This window comes from Durio zibethinus, chromosome 4, assembly GCF_047325235.1.
Source record: "Durio zibethinus cultivar Kanyao isolate XHJ-2024 chromosome 4, ASM4732523v1, whole genome shotgun sequence".
NCBI classification, from domain to species: Eukaryota; Viridiplantae; Streptophyta; class Magnoliopsida; order Malvales; family Malvaceae; genus Durio; species Durio zibethinus.
The window spans coordinates 36,222,727-36,245,181 of NC_143165.1; the positions used below are offsets into that span (position 1 = coordinate 36,222,727).

Consider the following 22,455-nt stretch of genomic DNA (forward strand, 5'->3'; position numbering starts at 1 on the left):
CCAAGGACCAAGATGATAGTTCTAAATTGTTTAGGTTAAAAAACTCGAACTTAAACTCAATTCATAGATTATAGTTCGATTTTTTTAAACCTTGGGAGAGTCGACAAAATATTTTCATTATAAAACTAACAAACGGAAAAGGATTGATTATTTTGTGAAAAAAATTTTAAACTTATAAAAAGTGAAATTTACGTTTGTTTATCGAGTAATTAAAAATAAAAAACAAGCTCTAAATTTTGTGAACATTACCGAGTTGAATTTGTTAATTCTCAAATATGAAAATATCATATGAGATATATAAAATTGATATGTATAGTATTTAAAACATCTTTTTAATTATATTGTCAATCTTTTAAATAAATCTCTTAAAAGAATTAAGTTCGAAAAGTTTATGAGCACAAATATTTCACGTTATATTTAAAATAAGCTACCATCTAAGATCAACGGTCTTTTGGTCTTATGCAGCGTAAACAAAATGGATCAGTTGGGATATCATTGGATGTTAACTGGTATGAACCAGAGACGAATGCAACAGAAAGCATTTGCAGCAGCTCAAAAGGCCCAAGACGAATACAACAGTTATTCATTCTATTACACTGATGTTAACAAGTTTATCTGCATGCGGTTATCAAAAGCAATTATCATTGCTTTAACCTGGAAATTGCTTGCCCTCATAAACGCCACCAAATTTCCAATCAGCTGGTGCAACGTCATCAGACTGCACCATTATACCATCACTATTAGTCACTTGAAAAGACAAGCTTTGTCCGATAAGCTCACCTGTAGTTTGCCAATTCTGGCCCCAATTTCTTGACATTTGAATCAATGTTGTGCCTGAACCCTTGATCTTAACGTCTGTAACATCACCATCTCCCCCCACATTGTACACCAATACCAGTATCCAGTATCGGTTTCCCTTAATTTAGAACTTGACACCACCAGATTTATGCAAGGAACTCGCTTATAAATGACGGGAATAAAGCCGGCCCTGTAAAGAGCAATTCTTCGGAACATTGGTTGGGATAGATCAAAGTGTTGCCTTGGTGGATTGCACCAATTTCCTTCAGGTTTGCTGTAGTTGGGAGGGCAAAAGTTTGTGGCAGTTACAATGATAGTATCGTTTAGGCACCATTGTTCGGAGTCATGGCACCGGATTTCATAGCAGGCTCCGCAGGTCAGACCATTGTCGAAGAGAGCCGAGCTCAGGCCATAACTTTGTTTTACTAGATCACCATAGCCACAAGCACCTTCTATCCTCAAGCATACCAAAAATAGAAGAAACGAAGTTAGTACTAGACTAAGAACATGAGAATATCAATTTGGAAACTTAAAATTCGTAGATACGAAGCAATAGAATCTGAAGAAAAATTTTAGTTTATCGAACAATCTTTTAGATTAAAAATAATTCGAGTATTTAGAATTTATCCACGTAAACAGGATTCCAACATAAATAAGAATGGATCAAAACTTACGCATGGTTTCAGTCCTTCGAATGTCTCCATAAAAAGTTGCATGTGCTACATTCCAATCCTGATATGGTTGTGACCCAGCAATCCTGACCAACCAAAAAACCAAGAGCATAACCACAAAAACAAACCTCCCACCAGCCATGTTACCACTCAAGCTTGTATTAGTAATTTTATTGCTTGAATTGCTTTGTAAAAGTTGAAATTAAGTGCTAATATAAATAGGCAAATATGTGAGTAAATTAAAAATAAGAGGAGGAATCTTAGTTTTTTGGCAAATAAAATTAATGAAAGTTGACAAAGTGTAAGCCATGCAATGTATTTAAGTAAGTAGTTTGAGTTAATTATTAAGGTTTAAGGTTCTTGTTTTTATAATTGTTGCATGCAAAGGAATCTAAACAAACTCATTAATTATTCTATTCAATAACATGGAAAATATAAATATTCTAATACTATTTATATTTATATATTAGGACATGATGCCACACCTAATTTTTTACATATTTGAAAATCTTTTTTTTTTTTACATGCAAATTAAAAACTATTTTCTTACTTTTTCTTCGTTGCCTTTTCACCCATGTAGGGATTGCTATAAAAAGTATTATCAACAAAAACAAATTATAAATGGAGGAAAAAATTACTTAAAAAATCAAATATAAAGTATAATAGTAGTTGAATAATTAATCTAGGGAAAATGTTTTTAGGCTTGATGGGTCAGAAATGCCAAACTTATCAATTTATCCGATAAATTACTACGAGTCATGTAGCTCATGCCAAAATAATCATATTCTGAAACTGAAAAATAAATAGAATAGAATTCAAGACTTAAATTAATTGGCAAGTCTTTTTCTCCCTCTCTCTTTCTATTTTTCCATTGACATATTGGCTAAATTTTGTGGTCCTTTTAGGACTTGCCGTCTTGTTGTTGCTTCACTTGTCTTTTGGAAATTTATGTACAAATTAAAGGGCATCTTACACTCACGTTGCCTCCCATGTTTTTATTTCTTTTGGGAACATACCTAAATATTAATGACTGTGCTTTATGCGCATGATGGTTTTGTTGCATTGCTGTTTGATTATTGTCAAGACTGCTAGATTCATGGAGCCCTGATTGGCACTGCGTCAGAGCTGGTTTGTGTCTCATCCCCCTTTGTGTATCAAAATCAGCTTCACATTGTCTTTTGTTTTCTCTCTTTAATGTGGTCACACCAGCACCTATGGCATGGAAGATGCATCTGAAGCATGGTCTGGTGTTGGTGTTTTTCAAAGAATATATGGTAGGAGCAAGAGGAATGGAAGTCGCCCACCTCATTTTTGTAAAGAGTAGTGGAACTATTGTTTTAAGGGTGTAAATAATAAATTCATTTTCCCAAATTATTCCAAATCAACTTGAATAAAATTTAAATTCATTTCAATCATTGTTAAGTTTTACTCAAATAAATTAATTTATCAAATAAATTAAATTCAAATATCTTAATGTAATATTCAAATAATTCACGAATCAAAATGTTTAATCTAATTTTTATATTTTAATATATATTATTTATTAGTTTAATTTAAAATTATTTTTTATCCTTATATTTTAATTAAAATTACTATTTTTATACTAAAAAAACTGAACTTTGAAATTTTAATGCAATAATAATTACTACCGGATCTTGGTTTTGTCCTTGTGTGCATTATTTTGCCTTATCCATCAACAAAAAAGAAAGCTTTAACATGGCTTTTTGAATAATTAATTAATAAAATTCTTGAATAGTTTGCTGGAATTGAACTGTACGATTTTGGAAAAGAAAACATGTAAGAATATTGTTGATAAACATATGAAGTATGGGCCGTGGAAGCACCTGAATAATTGGATCTTGAAGGAATTTTAGGTGAGTATATAGTAATCATTGGAAAGGTCTTGGATCTCCTCATTCTTCGCCAGAAGAACTGCTCCATTTCAGTCCCTCCCCCTTTCTTCTTCTTCTTCTTCTGCACCCATTTTTTCTCTCTGTTCTTCATTTTCTTCTTTCTTTGATCTAATAGCTCGAGACTCCCAAAGGTAACTTTTTTCCATTTTTTTTTGTTTTCCCTGTCAACCCTTTTTTCTTTTGTCTATGTTTTAGCTTAGTTCATTTCTTTTTGGTTTTATGGAATTTGGGTTTTGTTAATTGGTGAATCTGTTGTTGTTTTCTTAGTTTTTTTGGTTAGATTTCATGGTTAAATGTGTTTGGTTTCAATGTGCTTCAAACCTGAATAGAATGTAATTTGGTTGTTTTTTTGTTTCCCTTAAACTGGATGGATGTTTTTATGTTGTAGGATATCGAAAATGGTGAAGATCTGTTGCCTTGGAGCTGGATATGTTGGTGGGCCTACCATGGCTGTCATTGCACTGAAATGCCCAGAGATTGAAGTGGCTGTTGTAGACATTTCTGTGGCAAGAATTAATGCCTGGAATAGTGATGCACTCCCCATCTACGAACCGGGTCTTGACGAGGTGGTGAAGCAGTGCAGAGGAAAGAACCTTTTCTTTAGCACTGATGTGGAGAAGCATGTTGCCGAGGCTGACATAGTGTTTGTTTCGGTTAACACCCCAACCAAAACTCAAGGTCTTGGAGCTGGGAAAGCGGCTGATTTGACCTACTGGGAGAGTGCTGCTCGTATGATTGCTGATGTAGCGAAATCTAGCAAGATTGTGGTTGAGAAGTCAACTGTCCCTGTTAAAACAGCTGAGGCAATAGAGAAAATTTTGACCCACAACAGCAAAGGCATCGACTTTCAGATTCTCTCCAACCCTGAATTCCTTGCTGAGGGCACTGCAATTCAGGACCTATTCAATCCTGACCGTGTACTTATAGGAGGCAGGGAGACCCCGGAAGGTCAAAAGGCAATTAAAGTATTAAGGGATGTTTATGCCCACTGGGTCCCAGTGGACCGGATCATATGCACCAACCTCTGGTCTGCTGAGCTGTCGAAGCTTGCTGCCAATGCCTTCTTGGCACAGAGAATCTCTTCTGTCAATGCTATGTCAGAATTGTGTGAGGCGACTGGTGCTGATGTGAGCCAAGTGTCTCATGCTATTGGGAAGGATACAAGAATAGGACCCAAGTTCTTGAATGCTAGTGTCGGTTTTGGTGGATCATGTTTCCAAAAGGATATTCTGAACTTGGTCTATATCTGTGAGTGCAATGGCCTCCCAGAGGTAGCCAATTACTGGAAACAAGTCGTTAAGGTGAATGACTATCAGAAAACTCGTTTTGTGAACCGGATTGTTTCCTCAATGTTTAATACAGTTTCAGGGAAGAAGATTGCCATTCTCGGATTTGCTTTCAAGAAGGACACTGGTGACACTAGGGAGACCCCAGCGATCGACGTATGCAAAGGGCTGTTGGGTGACAAGGCTAGTCTGAGCATATACGACCCTCAAGTCAATGAAGAGCAGATTCAGAGGGATCTTTCAATGAAGAAGTTCGACTGGGACCATCCAGTTGAACTTCAGCCAATGAGCCCTATTTCTATCAAGCAAGTTAGTGTTGTTTGCGACGCCTATGCAGCCACAAAGGATGCTCACGGGGTCTGCATTCTGACAGAGTGGGATGAGTTTAAAACCCTTGATTACCAAAGGATTTATGATAACATGCAAAAGCCTGCATACGTATTCGATGGCCGGAACATTGTGGACGTAGCTAAACTGCGGAAAATTGGGTTTGTTGTCTACTCCATTGGCAAGCCATTGGATTCATGGTTTAAGGCTATGCCAGCTGTGGCATAGAGCGTATTCCGCAGCTACTTGTGCAGGGTCGTGCTAGAACCGATAATCTTGAGATATATTGTTTTCCAATTACATTTTATTTCTTCTAGCTTTAAGATTATTTTATTTCTACTTGACACAGTAGCGTCTGGATCTCTGTCTTTAGATTTGTTATTGGCTTTAATGTAATAAAACCTTTACCGGTCATCTGATGCATGAATAATAATCCATGTTTATTGAATTATAGATCTTCTGGAACTGAAGTGAATTTTTTAATAATGTTGCATGGAGATATTAGATTGTTCATCGTCATGGGATGTTGATTTCGATGCTGCAAATATCATTTAATAACCAACATGAATTGATTTAATTAGTAAAAATCATTACTCTCTATATAAAATTTTTAAATTCGAATTTAATTTTTTTTTTATTGAAATTATCTCAAATTTATGATTTTAATTATTATTTTTAGGTCATCGAATGCAACAAATCATATCTCAAATTAAAAAAAAAAAAATTATCATTTAATAAGATATCCACTCGCTTAGGTTTTAGGTTAAATCAAAAGCAATTTCTTTTAATTTTAAATCTGCTTGAACCATGAATGTATTGTACCCTAAACTCGCTTTTGTTGTACCACAATTAATTTTAAAATTAATATAGTAATATAAACCCAAACAATAATTTTTAATTAAAAATAGGAAGAAAAGAGTAATATTATGATTATTTTAATATATTTTAAAATAATAATAATACACCAAGCCATGATTTTTAATTAACAACGCGGAAGAAAAGAAAAGAGTATTCTTATGATACTTTTAATATTATTATTCTGAAAAACAATTAATATTCTAAGGGCCTTTAGGTAATTTCAATGAGAACCGGACCGCTTTTCTTTAAATAGGATCCAGCATCCAGGTAAGACAAGAAACCGCAAAAAGGTTCGGTATCGAAAACTAGCCCAACCGGTTTTCCCTATTGGACCGCCTCGTATGCAAAAAGCCCCGAACCGAACTCTCGAGGCCCCCTTATCGCCTCTTGGCCCCTTTTTATTAATCCCCAAATTAACCAGAAAATTTATCTCCGATTTTGTCGTAATTTCTTCATCTAATTTGTAAATCACATAAATATCTTTTCAATTCTTGTTCATCCCTTTCAGTTGATCTCTTTTTCTATCACAGCCGTTGATTTTAAGATTTTCTAGGGTTAGGGTTCTTCGATATCCTCGATCGAGCCCTTTTTGTTCCTGAATTCTCATGGTTTTTAATTTTATCTTCGATATATATTGATATCCCTCTTTTTTTTGGTCCAATTTTGTGTGATTGTTCTTGATTCGTTTTCTTTTTAGGGTTTAGGTTCGTTAGGGTTCTTCTCTATATATGAATTCTTAGAAGGGCTTCGGTGTTTTACGTGGCGGCGAGATTGTTTAGAGGGGTTTTGTGCCTCGAATTTGTCGTGTCCTTGTTGAATTGGGAATTAGGGTTACGGTTTTCTTGTAATTTTAGGGCTTCTCCTGGTAGTCAAATTAATTAGGGAAAACGCCTCTTTCCATAGTGAAATCAATTTTAGTACCCAATTAAGTGCTATCCTCGTCTCAATTGAGGCATCTGGACCTTTTTATTGATCCCTTTTTTTTTCAGCTCCATTAAAGCTTCATCTGAACACAAGTAAGAGGTAATTGATTTTACCTAATTACCTAATTAAATTTAGTTTTTATTATTGTGAAGTGGTTAATATGTTAATTCTTGCTTTTTATCATTCATAATTGACTAATTGTCGATTTGCTTTAACTTATGAACCTTTTTAAGGTTGTCAACGGGTCGAGGCGGATTTTTGCTCGTTCTAAATCTAACTCGATTTCATATATGTCAAACCCAGCCCTCGATTTCATATATGTCAAATCCAGCCCTGACGTCGATCCGATTTTTTTTTTAATTTTTTTCATATATAAACCCGACTCGATTTGAGTGTATAAATCATGACTCGAAATTAATAAAATATTATTTTTTTAAATATAAATATTTAAATATATAATTATATAAATATATATAAATAAAAAATTAATTAAAAAAATTATTTTTATATAATATCAGATCGGATCAAATTTATCTAAAATCCGAACCCAACATCTTCTTAGCACTATCAGGCCCGATTCCAAATCCCACTTTAAAAAAAAACTTGATCCTATAGGCTCGAGTCGGGTTGGAACCCGTCGGGGGTGGGTTGGGTTACCCACCCTAAACCCTTTTAGCTCACCATGCTAAGTCAAATTGGTTAACTATAAATGGCAAAATACCTTCTCTTTAGCAGAACACAATTATGTTATGCCTATACAATGTGCATTATTATTAATATTAGTAGCATGGTGCTCCAAGCCCTCTTATATCATAAATTTTAGTTTAAATGAGTTTCTGGCTAATTTTTATGTTTATTGCTTGCGTTAAGTATTATTTGACATAGGCTTAATTTTGAAAGTGCTCCTTTTATTGTCTGCAATTGCATTTTTTTTTTAATGTGTCATTGTGCATTTACTGTTACGATCTGTGATTGACTTGCATCTCTAACTTTTTTATTGTTGTTATTATTATTTTACTTACGTTTTCTTCATAATTTATTGATTGTCCCACAGCTTGTAAATGGGATTGAAACGGCCTTTTGAGGACGAGGAGCTGCAGGAATTACCTTTCCAGAATCCAAGACATTTTGGCTATAGCAACAAGCTGACTCAGTTTGCTGATACTATTCCCCGTAGTAATACTCCAGAGAAACCTCATATTTCAGGCAATGTGTTCTCTGCCTGTTCTGGTTGTTTTTATGCGAATGATTCATATTCTGCTGCATGGTTTTAATATTGATTTGGTCTTCCTCTGTCTGACATAGTAGAAGTTGACGGTGGATTTCGTAAATACCAATGGGATGAAGCATTTGACACTGATGCTCTTAGTGATTTTACACATTTGGTTGACAAGGACTTTGAGACTAGTGTTCCTTTGTCTTTGGTTGCTAGCGCTTCCAATGAAGAAAATACTGGTTCTGTGGCAGCATTTATTTCACCTGTTTCCCCAGAATACTTTGACTTAGATTTCCCACGAAGAATGTTTGCTCCTGTTGAGGATGCCTATTCTTTACTCTTGGATCAGTCTCCTCGAAGACAAGTTCTGCTTGGGCCAAATCATTAAGCCAATGTTCCATCATGGGGTGGGCACATGAAGAAGGATAGGTTTGCTCTGAATGGTGCGTCAGATGCCAATGATAATGACTATGAAGAGATTATGATGGGAGCATGTGTCATTCCAATGCCTGACTCAGATTTGTCTGCAAACAACAGTGGCAAAGTTGGAGCTGGTAGAACTGAGTGTAGCTGCTTGGATAGGGGCTCATTGAGATGTGTGCAACAGCATGCCATCGAGGCACGAGAAAAACTACGAAAATCCCTTGTTCATGAAAAATTTGTGAAGCTGGGTTTTTATGACATGGGAGTTGATGTAGCTTATAAATGGACTGAAGAAGATGAAGAAATCTTTCATGAGGTTGTTTACGCTAATCCTGCATCATTGGGTTAGAAGTTTTGGAAGCATTTGTCTGTGGTCTTCCCATCATGATCTATGAGGGATCTAGTTAGCTATTATTTCAATGTCAGAGACGAGCTGTTCAGAACAGATCCACTGTTCTGGCGATTGACGGTGATGATGATAAGTGGCATGGAAGTCAACAGGCTTATGAAGTTAAATTTTCAGAGGAAGATGAAGACTCTGTTATTGAGTCTCTTGCTGACCAGGAAGATCTGGCAAACCATGAAGCGGAATGTCTTGAAGATGATGATGATGATAGTGGCGACTCTGATGGTGATAGTGGTGTTGGGGATTATTGCAGTTCTGCAACAAGAGAGGATTATGCTGTAAATCTTTTGTTAAAAGAAAACGTTGCAAAGTCATTTGATGAGAGCAGGTTTTATCCTGTTTTTGAACAAACAGACAGTTTCGGGAATAGTGAAGGATTTCAATTTACAGGATGACTCATGCATGTCTTTTGAGTTTCAGCCAAGCATGGTTGACCCTCATAGTCTGATTGACACAAAGGCCAATTTTGCATGTTAGTGGTATGAAGACTGACCTTAGCAAGTGTATGCGGGGTAAAGTAGATGGGTCTAGTGAGTTGGTGAGCCATGTGTATTTATTGGATGCCTGTGATGCAAAAATCTGAGACGCCAGGTATCCTACAGCTTCAACAAAAGGTATCGATCTCCAGCCGACATGCAACATCATTGAAGAAATTTTTGGACAAGACACTTGGGACAACAAGACGAGAAATGAATAAGCATCAGATAGTGGTTCTTGAAACGTCCTGAATCTTCTTAGAGGAGGCTAAGATTTTTTTTTTTTTAATTCTTTCTTGTAAATTCATTTACCAAATATATTCATGTCCCAGCATGTGTTAAAAGTGCTCTTAATGGGATCTTTCTGCTTTTGTAAATGGCATAGCAATACAGTACATTGCCCTTGTATAGGCTCGAATGCTGCGGGTAGTCTCTTGGATTTTTAAGCTCAAACTTGTTAGAATCTCTGTGGATAAGGTAAGTAGCTGTGATTAGAGGCATTGACTTGTTACACTTGTATAAAAATACTGGCGATATCTTTATAGTTCACATTTTGTATAGATTAATTAATTCGTTAACCAAACAATATGTTTGTGGGAGGCTTTCATGTTTTGTTTTATTATTTTGTTTTTTATTTTTAAGAAAATAAAGGTTGAGGATGGTTCATGTGTCACGGGTCGAGACTCAAGCTCCGAACCCGCGCGGCTCCGGGACCCGGGCATTCACCCTTCCGGCGTCCCAGATCAGCCTTCCGCCACGGTTCACACCCTTGTGAGGTATTGTCCGCTCTGGCCCCCTTGGCCTCACGGTTTTGTCCTACAAAAGGCGCCTCACAAGGCGGAGATGGTGTGAACCCTTTTATACCCCAGTGACCTTCCTATTATGTTCGATGTGGGATTCAGGACTCCCCCTTAGGTCCGTGACGAGGGCGTCACGAGGTTGGGTGCGGGAGAATGTCACGGACCTAAAGGGGAGTCCTGAATCCCACATCGAACATAATAGGAGGGTCCCTGGGGTATAAAAGGGTTCACACCATTTCCGCCTTGTGAGGCGCCTTTTGTAGGACAAAACCGTGAGGCAAGGGGGCCAGAGCGGACAATACCTCACAAGGGTGTGAACCGTGGCGGAAGGCTGATCTGGGACGCCGGAAGGGTGAATGCCCGGGTCCCGGAGCCGCGCGGGTTCGGAGCTTGAGTCTCGACCCGTGACAAGTGGTATCAGAGCCAGCCCTAAACTGTTCGATCCACGCCGAGCACCTCGAGGGAGGTAGGCAGGGTGGCCGGCCTCCGTGACGAGGGCGTCACGAGGTTGGGTGCGGGAGAATGTCACGGACCTAAGGGGGAGTCCTGAATCCCACATCGAACATAATAGGAAGGTCCCTGGGGTATAAAAGGATTCACACCATCTCCGCCTTGTGAGGCGCCTTTTGTAGGACAAAACCGTGAGGCCAGGGGGACCAGAGCGGACAATACCTCACAAGGGTGTGAACCGTGGCGGAAGGCTGATCTGGGACGCCGGAAGGGTGAATGCCCGGGTCCCGGAGCCGCGCGGGTTCGGAGCTTGAGTCTCGACCCGTGACAAGTGGTATCAGAACCAGCCCTAAATCGTTCGATCCACGCCGAGCGCCTCGAGGGAGGTAGGCAGGGTGGCCGGCCTCCGTGACGAGGGCGTCACGAGGTTGGGTGCGGGAGAATGTCACGGACCTAAGGGGGAGTCCTGAATCCCACATCGAACATAATAGGAAGGTCCCTGGGGTATAAAAGGGTTCACACCATCTCCGCCTTGTGAGGCGCCTTTTGTAGGACAAAAACGTGAGGCCAAGGGGGCCAGAGCGGACAATACCTCACAAGGGTGTGAACCGTGGCGAAAGGCTGATCTGGGACGCCGGAAGGGTGAATGCCCGGGTCCCGGAGCCGCGCGGGTTCGAAGCTTGAGTCTCGACCCGTGACAAGTGGTATCAGAGCCAGCCCTAAACCGTTCGATCCACGCCAAGCACCTCAAGGGAGGTAGGCAGGGTGGCCGACCTCCGTGACGAGGCGTCACGAGGTTGGGTGCGGGAGAATGTCACGGACCTAAGGGGGAGTCCTGAATCCCACATCGAACATAATAGGAAGGTCCCTGGGGTATAAAAGGGTTCACACAATCTCCGCCTTGTGAGGCGCCTTTTGTAGGACAAAACCGTGAGGCCAGGGGGCCAGAGCGGACAATACCTCACAAGGGTGTGAACCGTGGCGGAAGGCTGATCTGGGACGCCGGAAGGGTGAATGCCCGGGTCCCGGAGCCGCGCGGGTTCGGAGCTTGAGTCTCGACCCGTGACAAGAAATGTCACGGACCTAAGGGGGAGTCCTGAATCCCACATCGAACATAATAGGAAGGTCACTGGGGTATAAAAGGATTCACACCATCTCCGCCTTGTGAGGCGCCTTTTGTAGGACAAAACCGTGAGGCCAAGGGGGCCAGAGCGGACAATACCTCACAAGGGTGTGAACCGTGGCGGAAGGCTGATCTGGGACGCCGGAAGGGTGAATGCCCGGGTCCCGGAGCCGCGCGGGTTCGGAGCTTGAGTCTCGACCCGTGACAAGTGGTATCAGAGCCAGCCCTATACCGTTCGATCCACGCCAAGCACCTCGAGGGAGGTAGGCAGGGTGGCCGGCCTCCGTGACGAGGGCGTCGCAAGGTTGGGTGCGGGAGAATGTCACGGACCCAAGGGGGAGTCCTGAATCCCACATCGAACATAATAGGAAGGTCCCTAGGGTATAAAAGGGTTCACACCATCTCCGCCTTGTGAGGCGCCTTTTGTAGGACAAAACCGTGAGGTCAGGGGGGCCAGAGCGGACAATACCTCACAAGGGTGTGAACCGTGGCGAAAGGCTGATCTGGGACGCCGGAAGGGTGAATGCCCGGGTCCCGGAGCCGCGCGGGTTCGAAGCTTGAGTCTCGACCCGTGACAAGTGGTATCAGAGCCAGCCCTAAACCGTTCGATCCACGCCGAGCGCCTCGAGGGAGGTAGGCAGGGTGGCCGGCCTCCGTGACGAGGGCGTCACGAGGTTGGGTGCGGGAGAATGTCACGGACCTAAGGGGGAGTCCTGAATCCCACATCGAACATAATAGGAAGGTCACTGGGGTATAAAAGGGTTCACACCATCTCCGCCTTGTGAGGCGCCTTTTGTAGGACAAAACCGTGAGGCCAAGGGGGCCAGAGCGGACAATACCTCACAAGGGTGTGAACCGTGGCGGAAGGCTGATCCGGGACACCGGAAGGGTGAATGCCCGGGTCCCGGAGCCGCGCGGGTTCGGAGCTTGAGTCTCGACCCGTGACACATGCATTATGATGATCTGTGTGTCTTAATTGTGTTCATGAATGGGGATTGCTATTCTAGATCTGCTGAATGCGATTGTACTGATTCCAACTTGTTTCTTGGCCCTGCTTCTCCTTTAAGCGTTTCCTCTTTCTGACTGGTTAGACTGTAACCTCAAAGCAGCTGACTGACAAATTCATCATAAAAGGAAGCTCCTAGCTCTAGTGTCAATGACAGCTGAGTTTGGGATGTTGTATTTATCTTATGTAGTGAATTTACAAAGTCATTTTGTTTCGGATTATATTTGATCAATGTCAAATTAAATGTCTTCAGCTGCTTGGCCTAGTGGCCAAGTAAGCCTTAAAGAAGACATAGGAACCCCAGCCTCTCCCCCTCACCTATTGATGTATGGCACTGCCCACTTTGAAACCAAAAAAAAAAAAAAAAAAAAGTCAAATTAATGAGTAATTATATTATGATATATCCGATCACATAGTATGAATTTAGTTGAGTGTGATTCCATTCTAATTTCGTATTTGGACTCAAAATGGGATGTGACATTATTTACTAACAAAGGAGATTCAAACTCTCATAATGTATACAAGTGATTGAGCTAACGCAATTCAGTTGATTAAAGGAAAGAGAATAGTGAACCTTCTCTAAACAAACCAAGCTTCTGTCCACCTTGCATGCTAGTCCAGCAGTCCCGACCATAAGCAGCAACCAGCAGCACTTGGATCTGCCGTGATGCCTCCTTCCTCCGGCAGCAGCCCTGGTGGTTTTGTTCCGTGGGTTTTGGCTCCTACTCACACTAAGTTCAGCTTTAATTCTGTTATAAATTTGTGTTTGTGATAAATGGTGAGTTATGCATCAATTCCATCAATAAATCTGATAAGTTCTGGTTTTCAACCCTCTGTATTAGCGTCTGCATGCAATAAGCGGATAGTATTATAACCAGTCAAAAGTTATTAGCAAGAAACCAACAAAATCAACAGGCCAGTATGTATGTCTATTCATAGCCATGCCTTTCAAGCCGACTTCACTTCATTGGCCTCATTATCAGTGGAATCGTCTTCTTATCTCCAAAGTCAAGCTTTCAAAGATGGTTTCTTGGTTCATTCTTGGTCAGCTCCAATGATGATTAGTTCACAACGAAGAATAAAACAACAAAGAATCCAATGTCTTGTGTCACCTTGAATCTAACCCCAAATTATTATCTAATGTGAAAGAAATTTACAACTTGGTAAAATCATATGTTGGATATCAAAAGAAAAGGCAATTCTCCTCTCTCTCCCTTTCTCTTTTTCTCTCCACCTTTTTAAAACACTTTGAAGGGTTGAAGAGGATGGTTAAATATGACACTTCCATGATCAACTTTTGCATTAGTTTCTCCTGTTTGTGGAATTTATGGAGCAACAAGTTATTGGTCCAAGATGAGCTTGCTAATGAGAAATTAATTTCAAGAAAAATGATTCTCATCGTATTATAATATTATTTTATCGTCAAATGCATTAAATTTTAAAATAACATAATAATATAATAAAAAAAATTTCATTAACCATTAAAATAAATTCCAACACCTTTATTAATAATCGTATAACTGTTGATAAAATATTAAACCTTTAATTTTAATAATCAAAATTTAAATTTTGATAATCTTATATATAAAAAAGGCCTAAAACAGTAACACCTCCTACGGCGGTGCATACTATTAAAAAATGAACCTGGTCAAGGAAGTTGCAATTGCACGAAAGAAACGGGGCAGAGAATGCTAAATAAAGAAAAGATGCAATGGATTGCGACATCACATTGAGATTAACACAAAGAGGGCCTTGACCTGATCTTCAATGGAATATATTCTAGTATTAAAAAAATGCTAAAAAAAAGAGAAAGGGAAATTGATTAGGTTTTATATTTAGGCATTTGGCTGTGAAATTGCAGCCTGAATTTCAAGAGGAGTTGGTGAGATTGGGCAAAGCTGAGCATGGACACTATGCTTTTCAAGTACGTGATTCCTACTGCTCCAAACTTTAGATTAAATTTGACATTAAAATATGATAAAAAAATAAGACAATATTAAATTTAAAATTTTAGTAATAATTATATATAAATTTAATAAAAATTAAAAAATACATATAATATTTTTAGATAAATATAAATTATAACATATAATTTTTATATAAAATATGATATAAATATATAAATTTTAATATTTTTCATAACACGAATATACGATAAATGTTCTTTTGGGCTATCAACTTAACAATCATTTTACTACTAAAGTTCCTTGTTTCTAGCAAATATCCTTTTTATGAACTGATTACAGTTTTTTGCATTTGCCCTCAGTTAGCCACTATAGCGATGGCCATGATTGAATGTCTAATGGCTCTCCAATATTAAGATATGCCCAAAATTAGTCTTAATATTGGTAAAATGCCCAAAATTAATTTTACATAAATGACACAAATAAAAAACTTAAATTTAACTCCACATGTATTTTATATAAAAAAATCACAATTTGATATTAAAAAATAAGTTACAGATATTAAAATTTAAATTTTAAATTTATCGAATACTTATTCTTATAAATGACTATACGAAGTATCTGAATTAAATTTTGAACATAACTTTACATATAGTATTTTCAAATCAAGAAAAATATGTAAAAATTTGTATGTTTGATTCTATAAAAGTTAGCATAAACATAAACTAATTCCCACCATACAATAAATGCAAAAATTATTTAAAAAAAAAAGGAAGAAAATGACAAATTGAGAAGAAAAATGAGGGACAACCACAATGTAACATCTTTGCATATGCATGATCTGTTTGAGTGGGTTGGCAAAAGGAGGAAGCTGAAAGCCAAAAATGTTCGGCCATGCTGACCTATCACTTGTGTGAGCTTGCAAGCAAAAGGCATAGTTTGGATGTTGCAGCAGCTGCTTCAGTCTAGTATTTGCCATGTAAATGTAATCCATTTATTTGATCCAGTACTCCTCACTCCCTGGGATCCTCAATCCCATTAAAAAAAGCCCAGAAATCTTGACCGTTCAATCCTTCACCGAATGGTTCTCACTTGAGTACACGTGCTGCCTATCTTTTCTTTTCCTTTTGAATCTTTTGCTTCCATGCATGGAATTCTCCTCCAACCACAACTCAAAAGCAAAGGAGAGAGAGAGAGAAAGGGTCCTGGTTTTGCTTTGATTGTTCTTCTTATAGGCCTGTTCATCGCCATCATTAGCGACCCATCTCCTTTAAAATTTTGATTTTTCTATTTCAAAAGCCATTAAAGTATTTTTGTTTAAACATTGGAAGGTGTTGAGGTGAAAAAAATGGGATTTAAAGAGGTGGGTCGGATCTTTTTGTTGTACTTAAAGCAAGGAACTGTCACATCTCAACTCCTGATTCTCGTCTGATCATATCCACTGAAACAAAAGCAAGAAGCTTTGCGATCTGTTTTCTCTCCTCCTTGATCTGGATTTTGATTCTTGTTTCCTTTGCTTGCTTCTTCACCATTCAAGATATCTTCTTGGTCACAGCCAAAGATCATGAAAAATGCCGTCTTTCGAAGATTCGAGGTAAGAAATGAGCAACTGATCCTGTTTCCTTTACTGGGTATTTTCTGTTTTTCAGTGATCAACCTCCATTGATTTTTAATGGAACAAAATCAAGAGAAGAAGTTTGTTTGCAAGTTTTGCAACAAGAGGTACCCATGTGGGAAGTCCTTAGGTGGTCACATAAGGACTCATATGAATATTGAAAATTATGCTGAAGCAGAGGAAGGAGCAGCTGAACTCTCCAAAAACAAGCTTCTCTCCAGCAGTAATTCTAGAAACATCAAGAGAGTTGCAGAGGCTGAATCTGGTGGCCTATCTGCAGCTTATGGTCTGAGGGAGAACCCCAAGAAAACCAAGAGGTTTTCTGATCCAGGCAACGCTTCTTTACTCAAAGAGATGATTTGTAAAGAATGTGGTAAGGGTTTCCAATCTTTGAAAGCTCTTTGTGGTCACATGGCTTGTCACTCAGAGAAAGAGAGGGTCTTTCAGAAGTTTGAGGATCATTCAGGTAATAGTGATAAACAGAAGCTGGTAATGGATAGTCAGTCAGATACTGAAACATCAGCTCCAAGTAGGAGGAGGAGATCCAAAAGAATAAGGTACAAGGCAATTGGCGTTTACTCTAATAATTCAGTTTCTTTAGCTAATGGTTCTTCATCTGTATCAGAGATAGAGCAAGAACAAGAAGAGGTTGCTATGTGTTTGATGTTGCTGTCAAGGGATTCTGGTTGTAAGAAAGGATTGAATTCAGTTGCCGACTCTTCAGATAACAATTCTGTCGTTTTCGAAGCTAAATCATCATCTATTGATGTGAGGATTACTATTAAGAATGACATGAAATGTGTTTCTAACAGTGGTGAGCTTTTGAAGATGAAAAAACAAAGAGACAACAACTTGAAATCTGCTGAGTCTGGTCCTTCTTCTGAGAATTCTGATTCTGGTTATTTTAGTAATGGACCCAAGAAACTTAAGGTGGAGTCTGGATCTGGATACGAGGACTTTGATGAAAATTTTGGGAAGAGTTTGAGTAAATTCAAATGTGTGAAAACTGAATTTCCAAAGGATTTGATTAGTGAAATAGGAGATAATCGAGCAGATAGAGCTTTGACCAAGTATGATTTAAGAAGAAGTGCCAAGAATGATTATTACAGTCCTGAATATTTGTGCACCAGTTCTTCAAAGGGAAGCAAATATAAGTGTTTGACCTGTAAGAAGACCTTCGATTCCCCCAGGGCTCTTGGAGGGCACACAGCAAGGCATACGAAGGTCAATGACTGCAGTGAGTCAATACATGATAGCGGTGAAGATAGCTTAACAAATGATTCTTTTCCTGTTCCAATGACTTATAGAAAAGTTACCAAGTTTTCACATGGCAAAACCCTAAGTATTTGTCGTGGTTCATCTGGCAATGCGGGGAAAAGATTGGGATCAAAGAAAAACAAGGGGCATGAGTGCCCATTCTGCTTCAGGGTTTTCAAGTCAGGCCAAGCTTTAGGAGGTCACAAAAGGTCCCATTTTATTGGAGGTTCCAAGGACAGAACATTGGTGATCAAGCAAAACTCACCCGAGATGCCAGCTCTAATTGATCTTAACCTTCCAGCTCCTGTTGAAGAAGATGCAATGGTGAATGCTGGGCTCATGCCATGGTAGATTTGAAGCAACTGAAGCATGACTCTTGCTGGTGGCATGGTGGGTTTGATCCCTAAATGAGAAAATTTTTGGCATAGGATAATTCATCATGATGCAAGAGATCTTAGACTGTATAGACAAGTAAATTTAATTGTGTTTCTCCTTTGCTTCAAATTCAAGGTAAATGTTCCCCACCTGTTGCTTCTAAAAGTTGTTTTCTTTTGATTTTATCCATGTTCTTGGATTATGTCTTCATTCTTACAACTTCCAATTCTTTGTCTATCTATTTTATCTTGAAAAATTATCAACTATGTTCCCTCTTGATTACACCATTTTTCCATGTTAAAGCACTTTCAGCTCTGAGTTACTTCAAATTTGTCAATTAGCATCTTCTAGGAAGCAAACTCAAGGGCCAGTGGCTTCTCTTTTTGAACTTATATGACAAAAGCTTTACTTTAAAACCTTTAATTTCATATAGGCAATCATATTTGGTCCTTCATATAACCAATCCCACTGTTGAAGTGTTGTTTTAAAAAACTAAAGGACAACCTGCTTTATGGGGAAACATTAAAGAAAGTGTGATTCTATGGAGTGGAAAAGAAGTTTCCTCTAAAAAGCACATGCCTCAAGAACTGTACACTCACATTTAAATATGTTAAGACAACCAAAGATGTACAGTTAAATCCCTTTGTTTGTTCCAACTCTCTTTGGAACATACTCCTAGGAAAATGCCCCTAAATCATTTTTAAAGATTTTTTTTTAATAAATAAAAAAGATTGAAGTCTTAAGATAGTAAGGAATTACAAGTATTAAGATTTGAATTCAAACTTTTTGGATACCTTTTTTAAGGATAATTACATGAATCAATTAAGTAAAATTTCAAGTTCAAAACTTTTTTTTTCTTTATAACTAAGTTAAGGATCTCCTTCCACCCACATAAATAATTGCTAAAATGGCCTTGCTCATCACATTGTTCTCTCCCATTGAATACAATTCAAGAATTTAGGTCAGCCCCCATACCAGCTTGTAGAGTTGGCAGCTTGGTTCATTTTGTTAAATGAAAATGTCACTTGTTGAGCTATTGAGATTAGCTTGAAAGAGGATATACGTGGATTGGTTGGACTTAGTTTGACGACATGGTTGAAGATAACAAGTCTTTGGAATTATGATGAATCAAAGCTGATCATTCACTTTTTTTTTATTGTTCAAGAAGAAATTGTGGCTCAAAGGTTGTTGCATTGTCAACTACCATTAAACAAAACAAACCCAATCTCATTGTTTTTGGTGCTTTCTTTTCTCAACCTTTTAATTTGACAGGGTGTTAGAATTTGTTTTTAAATCTTTATTCCAGCACACCATGTCCCTTTTGCTTGTTTCTTTACTATAACATTCTCTTATCCTTTGATTGTGTATGCTTGAGAGAGAAAGAAGGCACTTTGCAATTTCATTTTTTAAATATGACAAAAAAAATAAAAAAGATTTATTTTAAAATTTTAATAAAAATTATAAATTTAAAAAAACCAAAAGATATATTTTCATTTAACGGTTTGACATGAATTATAATATAATAATATTCATGTTTTATATATATTTAACATGAGATATACATAATAATGACAAGATGTAGACTTTGGTGTTGAATCATGAAGGTAGTGATTGAGGGCATTGAAGTTTGGGTTCTTATGATCCAATCAAAGATGAGCCCATTAGGTAATGATGAAAAATCAACATTGGGCTGAAATCTTCAATGCTATCTTGATTGAAACTTCAAGGTTTAAAAACTGCATACAGGGTAGGCATATAAAACAATAATTGGAAATTCATTTCAGATTTGGTAGGTTGAACCATTTGATGTATCACCATTACCAAAACTAACAAGCACTAAAAAAAAAAAAAAAATCAACTGACAGTAGAAAATTTGTGCGTCAGAAAAATTTGTATGTGTTATGAGTGGCTAAGGTTTGCCCTTTCTGGGAAATAGAAAGATATGGGGCCTTTCCTTAATCGCTTGTGCTTTGCCCTTTGATTGATGGTTCAGATTGTGGACTATAGAAATCCAACCCTAATTAATCAATATGATTGTGATGAATTTAATGGACTTTTTAATCATAAAAAAATGATTAATATTATAAATGACTCTTACATTATAACAAAATGCTTTATACAACATAAGGTCCAATTAATAGTTGTCTATAGACATTGGTTAGAAAGCTATTTAAGAAAATATTTTTTGTATTATGAATTCGAATTTTAACTTAATTAATTTAAATAATTATCTTAAAAAATGATATCCGTCAAATTTAAAAATTAAAATTCAACACTTACAATTTATTTATTTTTTTTAAATTGTAACATCTTTTGTATAAAAAATATTTTTGCATTTAATACAATATAGTTACTAAATTCAATAACAAACAATATATTAACTACATACTTCTTTCTTTAAATTTAATATTAATAGTGTCACTAAATAAAACCTTGGCTTTAAAATTTTGTACTAAAAGGGTAAAAATGCGTACGACATCTCTCTGAAAGGGTATTGAATCCTCGTCCAATTGAAGTTTTAAGTAGCAAACCATTTGAATTTTTTTTTTTTACATCAGGAAAGTAAAATTTTAATACAAATAAAAGAGAGAAGAGAGATCTAATTTGAAACCAAATCCTTGATATTTTTTTAAACGATTTTAATCATTAGGTCAAAGCTTAAAAACAATCATTTGAAATTTAGTTTTATGTCAAAGGCAAAACGACTAAAAAAAAAAAGCTTTTGAATAAAAATTTGATAATTATTTAAATTTTTAATATTTTATTATAATTAAATTAAATTAAATTTTTTATTTTTTATTTTGAATCAATTAAAATTTTAAATATTTTTTATTTCAATTGAATCTTTAATTAAATAAAAATTAATATTGATAATTAATTAATTTTTTTCTAATAAAAATTTAATTAAAATAAATAAATATTTGAAAGACTTAATTTATTATAATAAAAATAATAAATTATTAAATAGTTATTAAATTTTTATTCGAAGATATTTTTAATCCTTTACCCTATCCTAAAGCAGGGAGAAAGCTCACAGTCGCAGCAAGTGACTGAGGAGAGAGCAGAGAGGTCCACCCCATAAAAAGTCCAACTGCTGTGAATGACGCAAAACAAACTTCACCTAACTGCCTAACTGCCACACGAGGAATCGGAAAAAGAATAAGAATCGCCGAGGAAATGAAAGGTCGGGGACCAACCCGCAAACAAAGCGGCGAATAAAGCGCCACTTCTTCTGCCACCGCCATGCGGGATTATCGTACGATGATCAGTCTGGGGGGACAGGGAAATCAATATGACACGTGTACGGTCAGACAGGTCTGTTAAGGTCCGTAAACCACACATGCTACAAAGGCTGGGGATTTATTGCGTTCACGCGCCCCCATTAAATTAACTGCCCCCTCTTTAATATCTTTCATTTCCAAAAAAAAATTTGCACTTCAGGACTTGAAAATTTTGGCACTCTCATATTCATACCTGTTAAAGTTATTTTTCTTGTTCAAGTAGCTTTTTCCAAACTTTTTAGGTCAATTTATAATATTTAAATGGCTGCAAAATTAGACTTTATTTATTGTTTAAAAAAATTTAGTGATATAATACATGAACCAAAGACAAAAGGGTAAAATTTTACACAAATATAGATGGTTATATAGGGAAAGCAATGTAATAAATATGTAGGTAATTAAATATATTTTACATACCAGAGTTATGAGGGTAACAACATTTAAAGACAAAATGTGTAATAAAAATGCATGATTCACCATGAGGTTACAGAAATGGATTAAAATTTTCTTTCCTGCTTAGGACTTTAAAGATTTTACCCTTTAGCAATATTTTTCTATTAACCCCCGATTAGTTTTTGGCAATATGAAGTATAAAAAAAATAGATTAAGTCTCTCTTTTCATCTATGACCAAAGCCCCCCTTCGTACTCTACTATTATCACATATGAGAGAGATATATATGAAAAGAGATTGATTTATATTGTGTAAAACTAAAAAAATTTATAAAATTTTTTAATTATTGATTTTAACAGATAAAAGAAACAAATAAAAATAGAAAAATTTTTATTTAACTACATTCGTGGATTTATTAAAATTAATCGTTAAAAAATATATTTTTTTAATTTTATAGTGTTAAGTTAATTTTTACTTTCTCTATGTATATCTCGAAAAACAAGCATCCTCTCCCACCATGTATACACATGCATTTATAAAACCGATAATGGCAAATGTTTTTAGCTATAGGAGTTAGAGAGGGTAGACAGACAGAGGATATCTTAGATCAGATGATAGTTACATTCGTACATGGGCTACCTGACTGAACTGTTTATATTCCTTGATGATGAATCATTGAGTTGAAACTAATAGAGCCAACAGTTAATCGTTGATTTCAATTTGGGTTATAGTAAAGACAAGAAGCTCATCACGTCCCATATATGACGAAACCCTAAAAGAAAAGTGTTAAAAAAATTGGTGAAAAAAAGAGTCCCTAAAGTAAATTCCAAGCGGAAAAGGTTAAAAAAAAAAAAAGGAGACGAGAAAAAGTAAGACGGCGGGAGGGAGAGATACAGAGAGAGAGAGAGAGTTTAAAAAAAGCATGTCGGCTGACCGCCTAACTCTGAAGCAACA

At 37.1% G+C, this 22,455-nt stretch overlaps 2 protein-coding genes and 2 pseudogenes across 2 annotated transcripts; 3 read left to right on the forward strand and 1 right to left on the reverse strand.

Annotated features, from left to right (window-relative positions):
- Nucleotides 1–629: 629 nt before the first annotated feature.
- LOC111289061 (expansin-A1-like) lies at nt 630–2,610 on the reverse strand (annotated as a pseudogene).
- Nucleotides 2,611–3,449: 839 nt separating this feature from the next.
- LOC111287918 (UDP-glucose 6-dehydrogenase 1-like) lies at nt 3,450–5,422 on the forward strand. The gene has a single exon (XM_022878614.2). The coding sequence runs from the start codon at nt 3,754–3,756 to the stop codon at nt 5,221–5,223; it is 1,470 nt and encodes a 489-aa protein (XP_022734349.1). The 5' UTR covers nt 3,450–3,753; the 3' UTR covers nt 5,224–5,422.
- Nucleotides 5,423–8,061: 2,639 nt separating this feature from the next.
- Nucleotides 8,062–9,737, forward strand: LOC149519388 (uncharacterized; annotated as a pseudogene).
- A 5,646-nt stretch (nt 9,738–15,383) lies between these two features.
- LOC111287970 (uncharacterized) lies at nt 15,384–17,977 on the forward strand. Its single transcript, XM_022878668.2, has one exon. It carries the CDS (start codon nt 16,254–16,256, stop codon nt 17,802–17,804), a length of 1,551 nt encoding a protein of 516 aa, XP_022734403.1. The 5' UTR covers nt 15,384–16,253; the 3' UTR covers nt 17,805–17,977.
- The last annotated feature ends 4,478 nt before the right edge of the window (nt 17,978–22,455 follow it).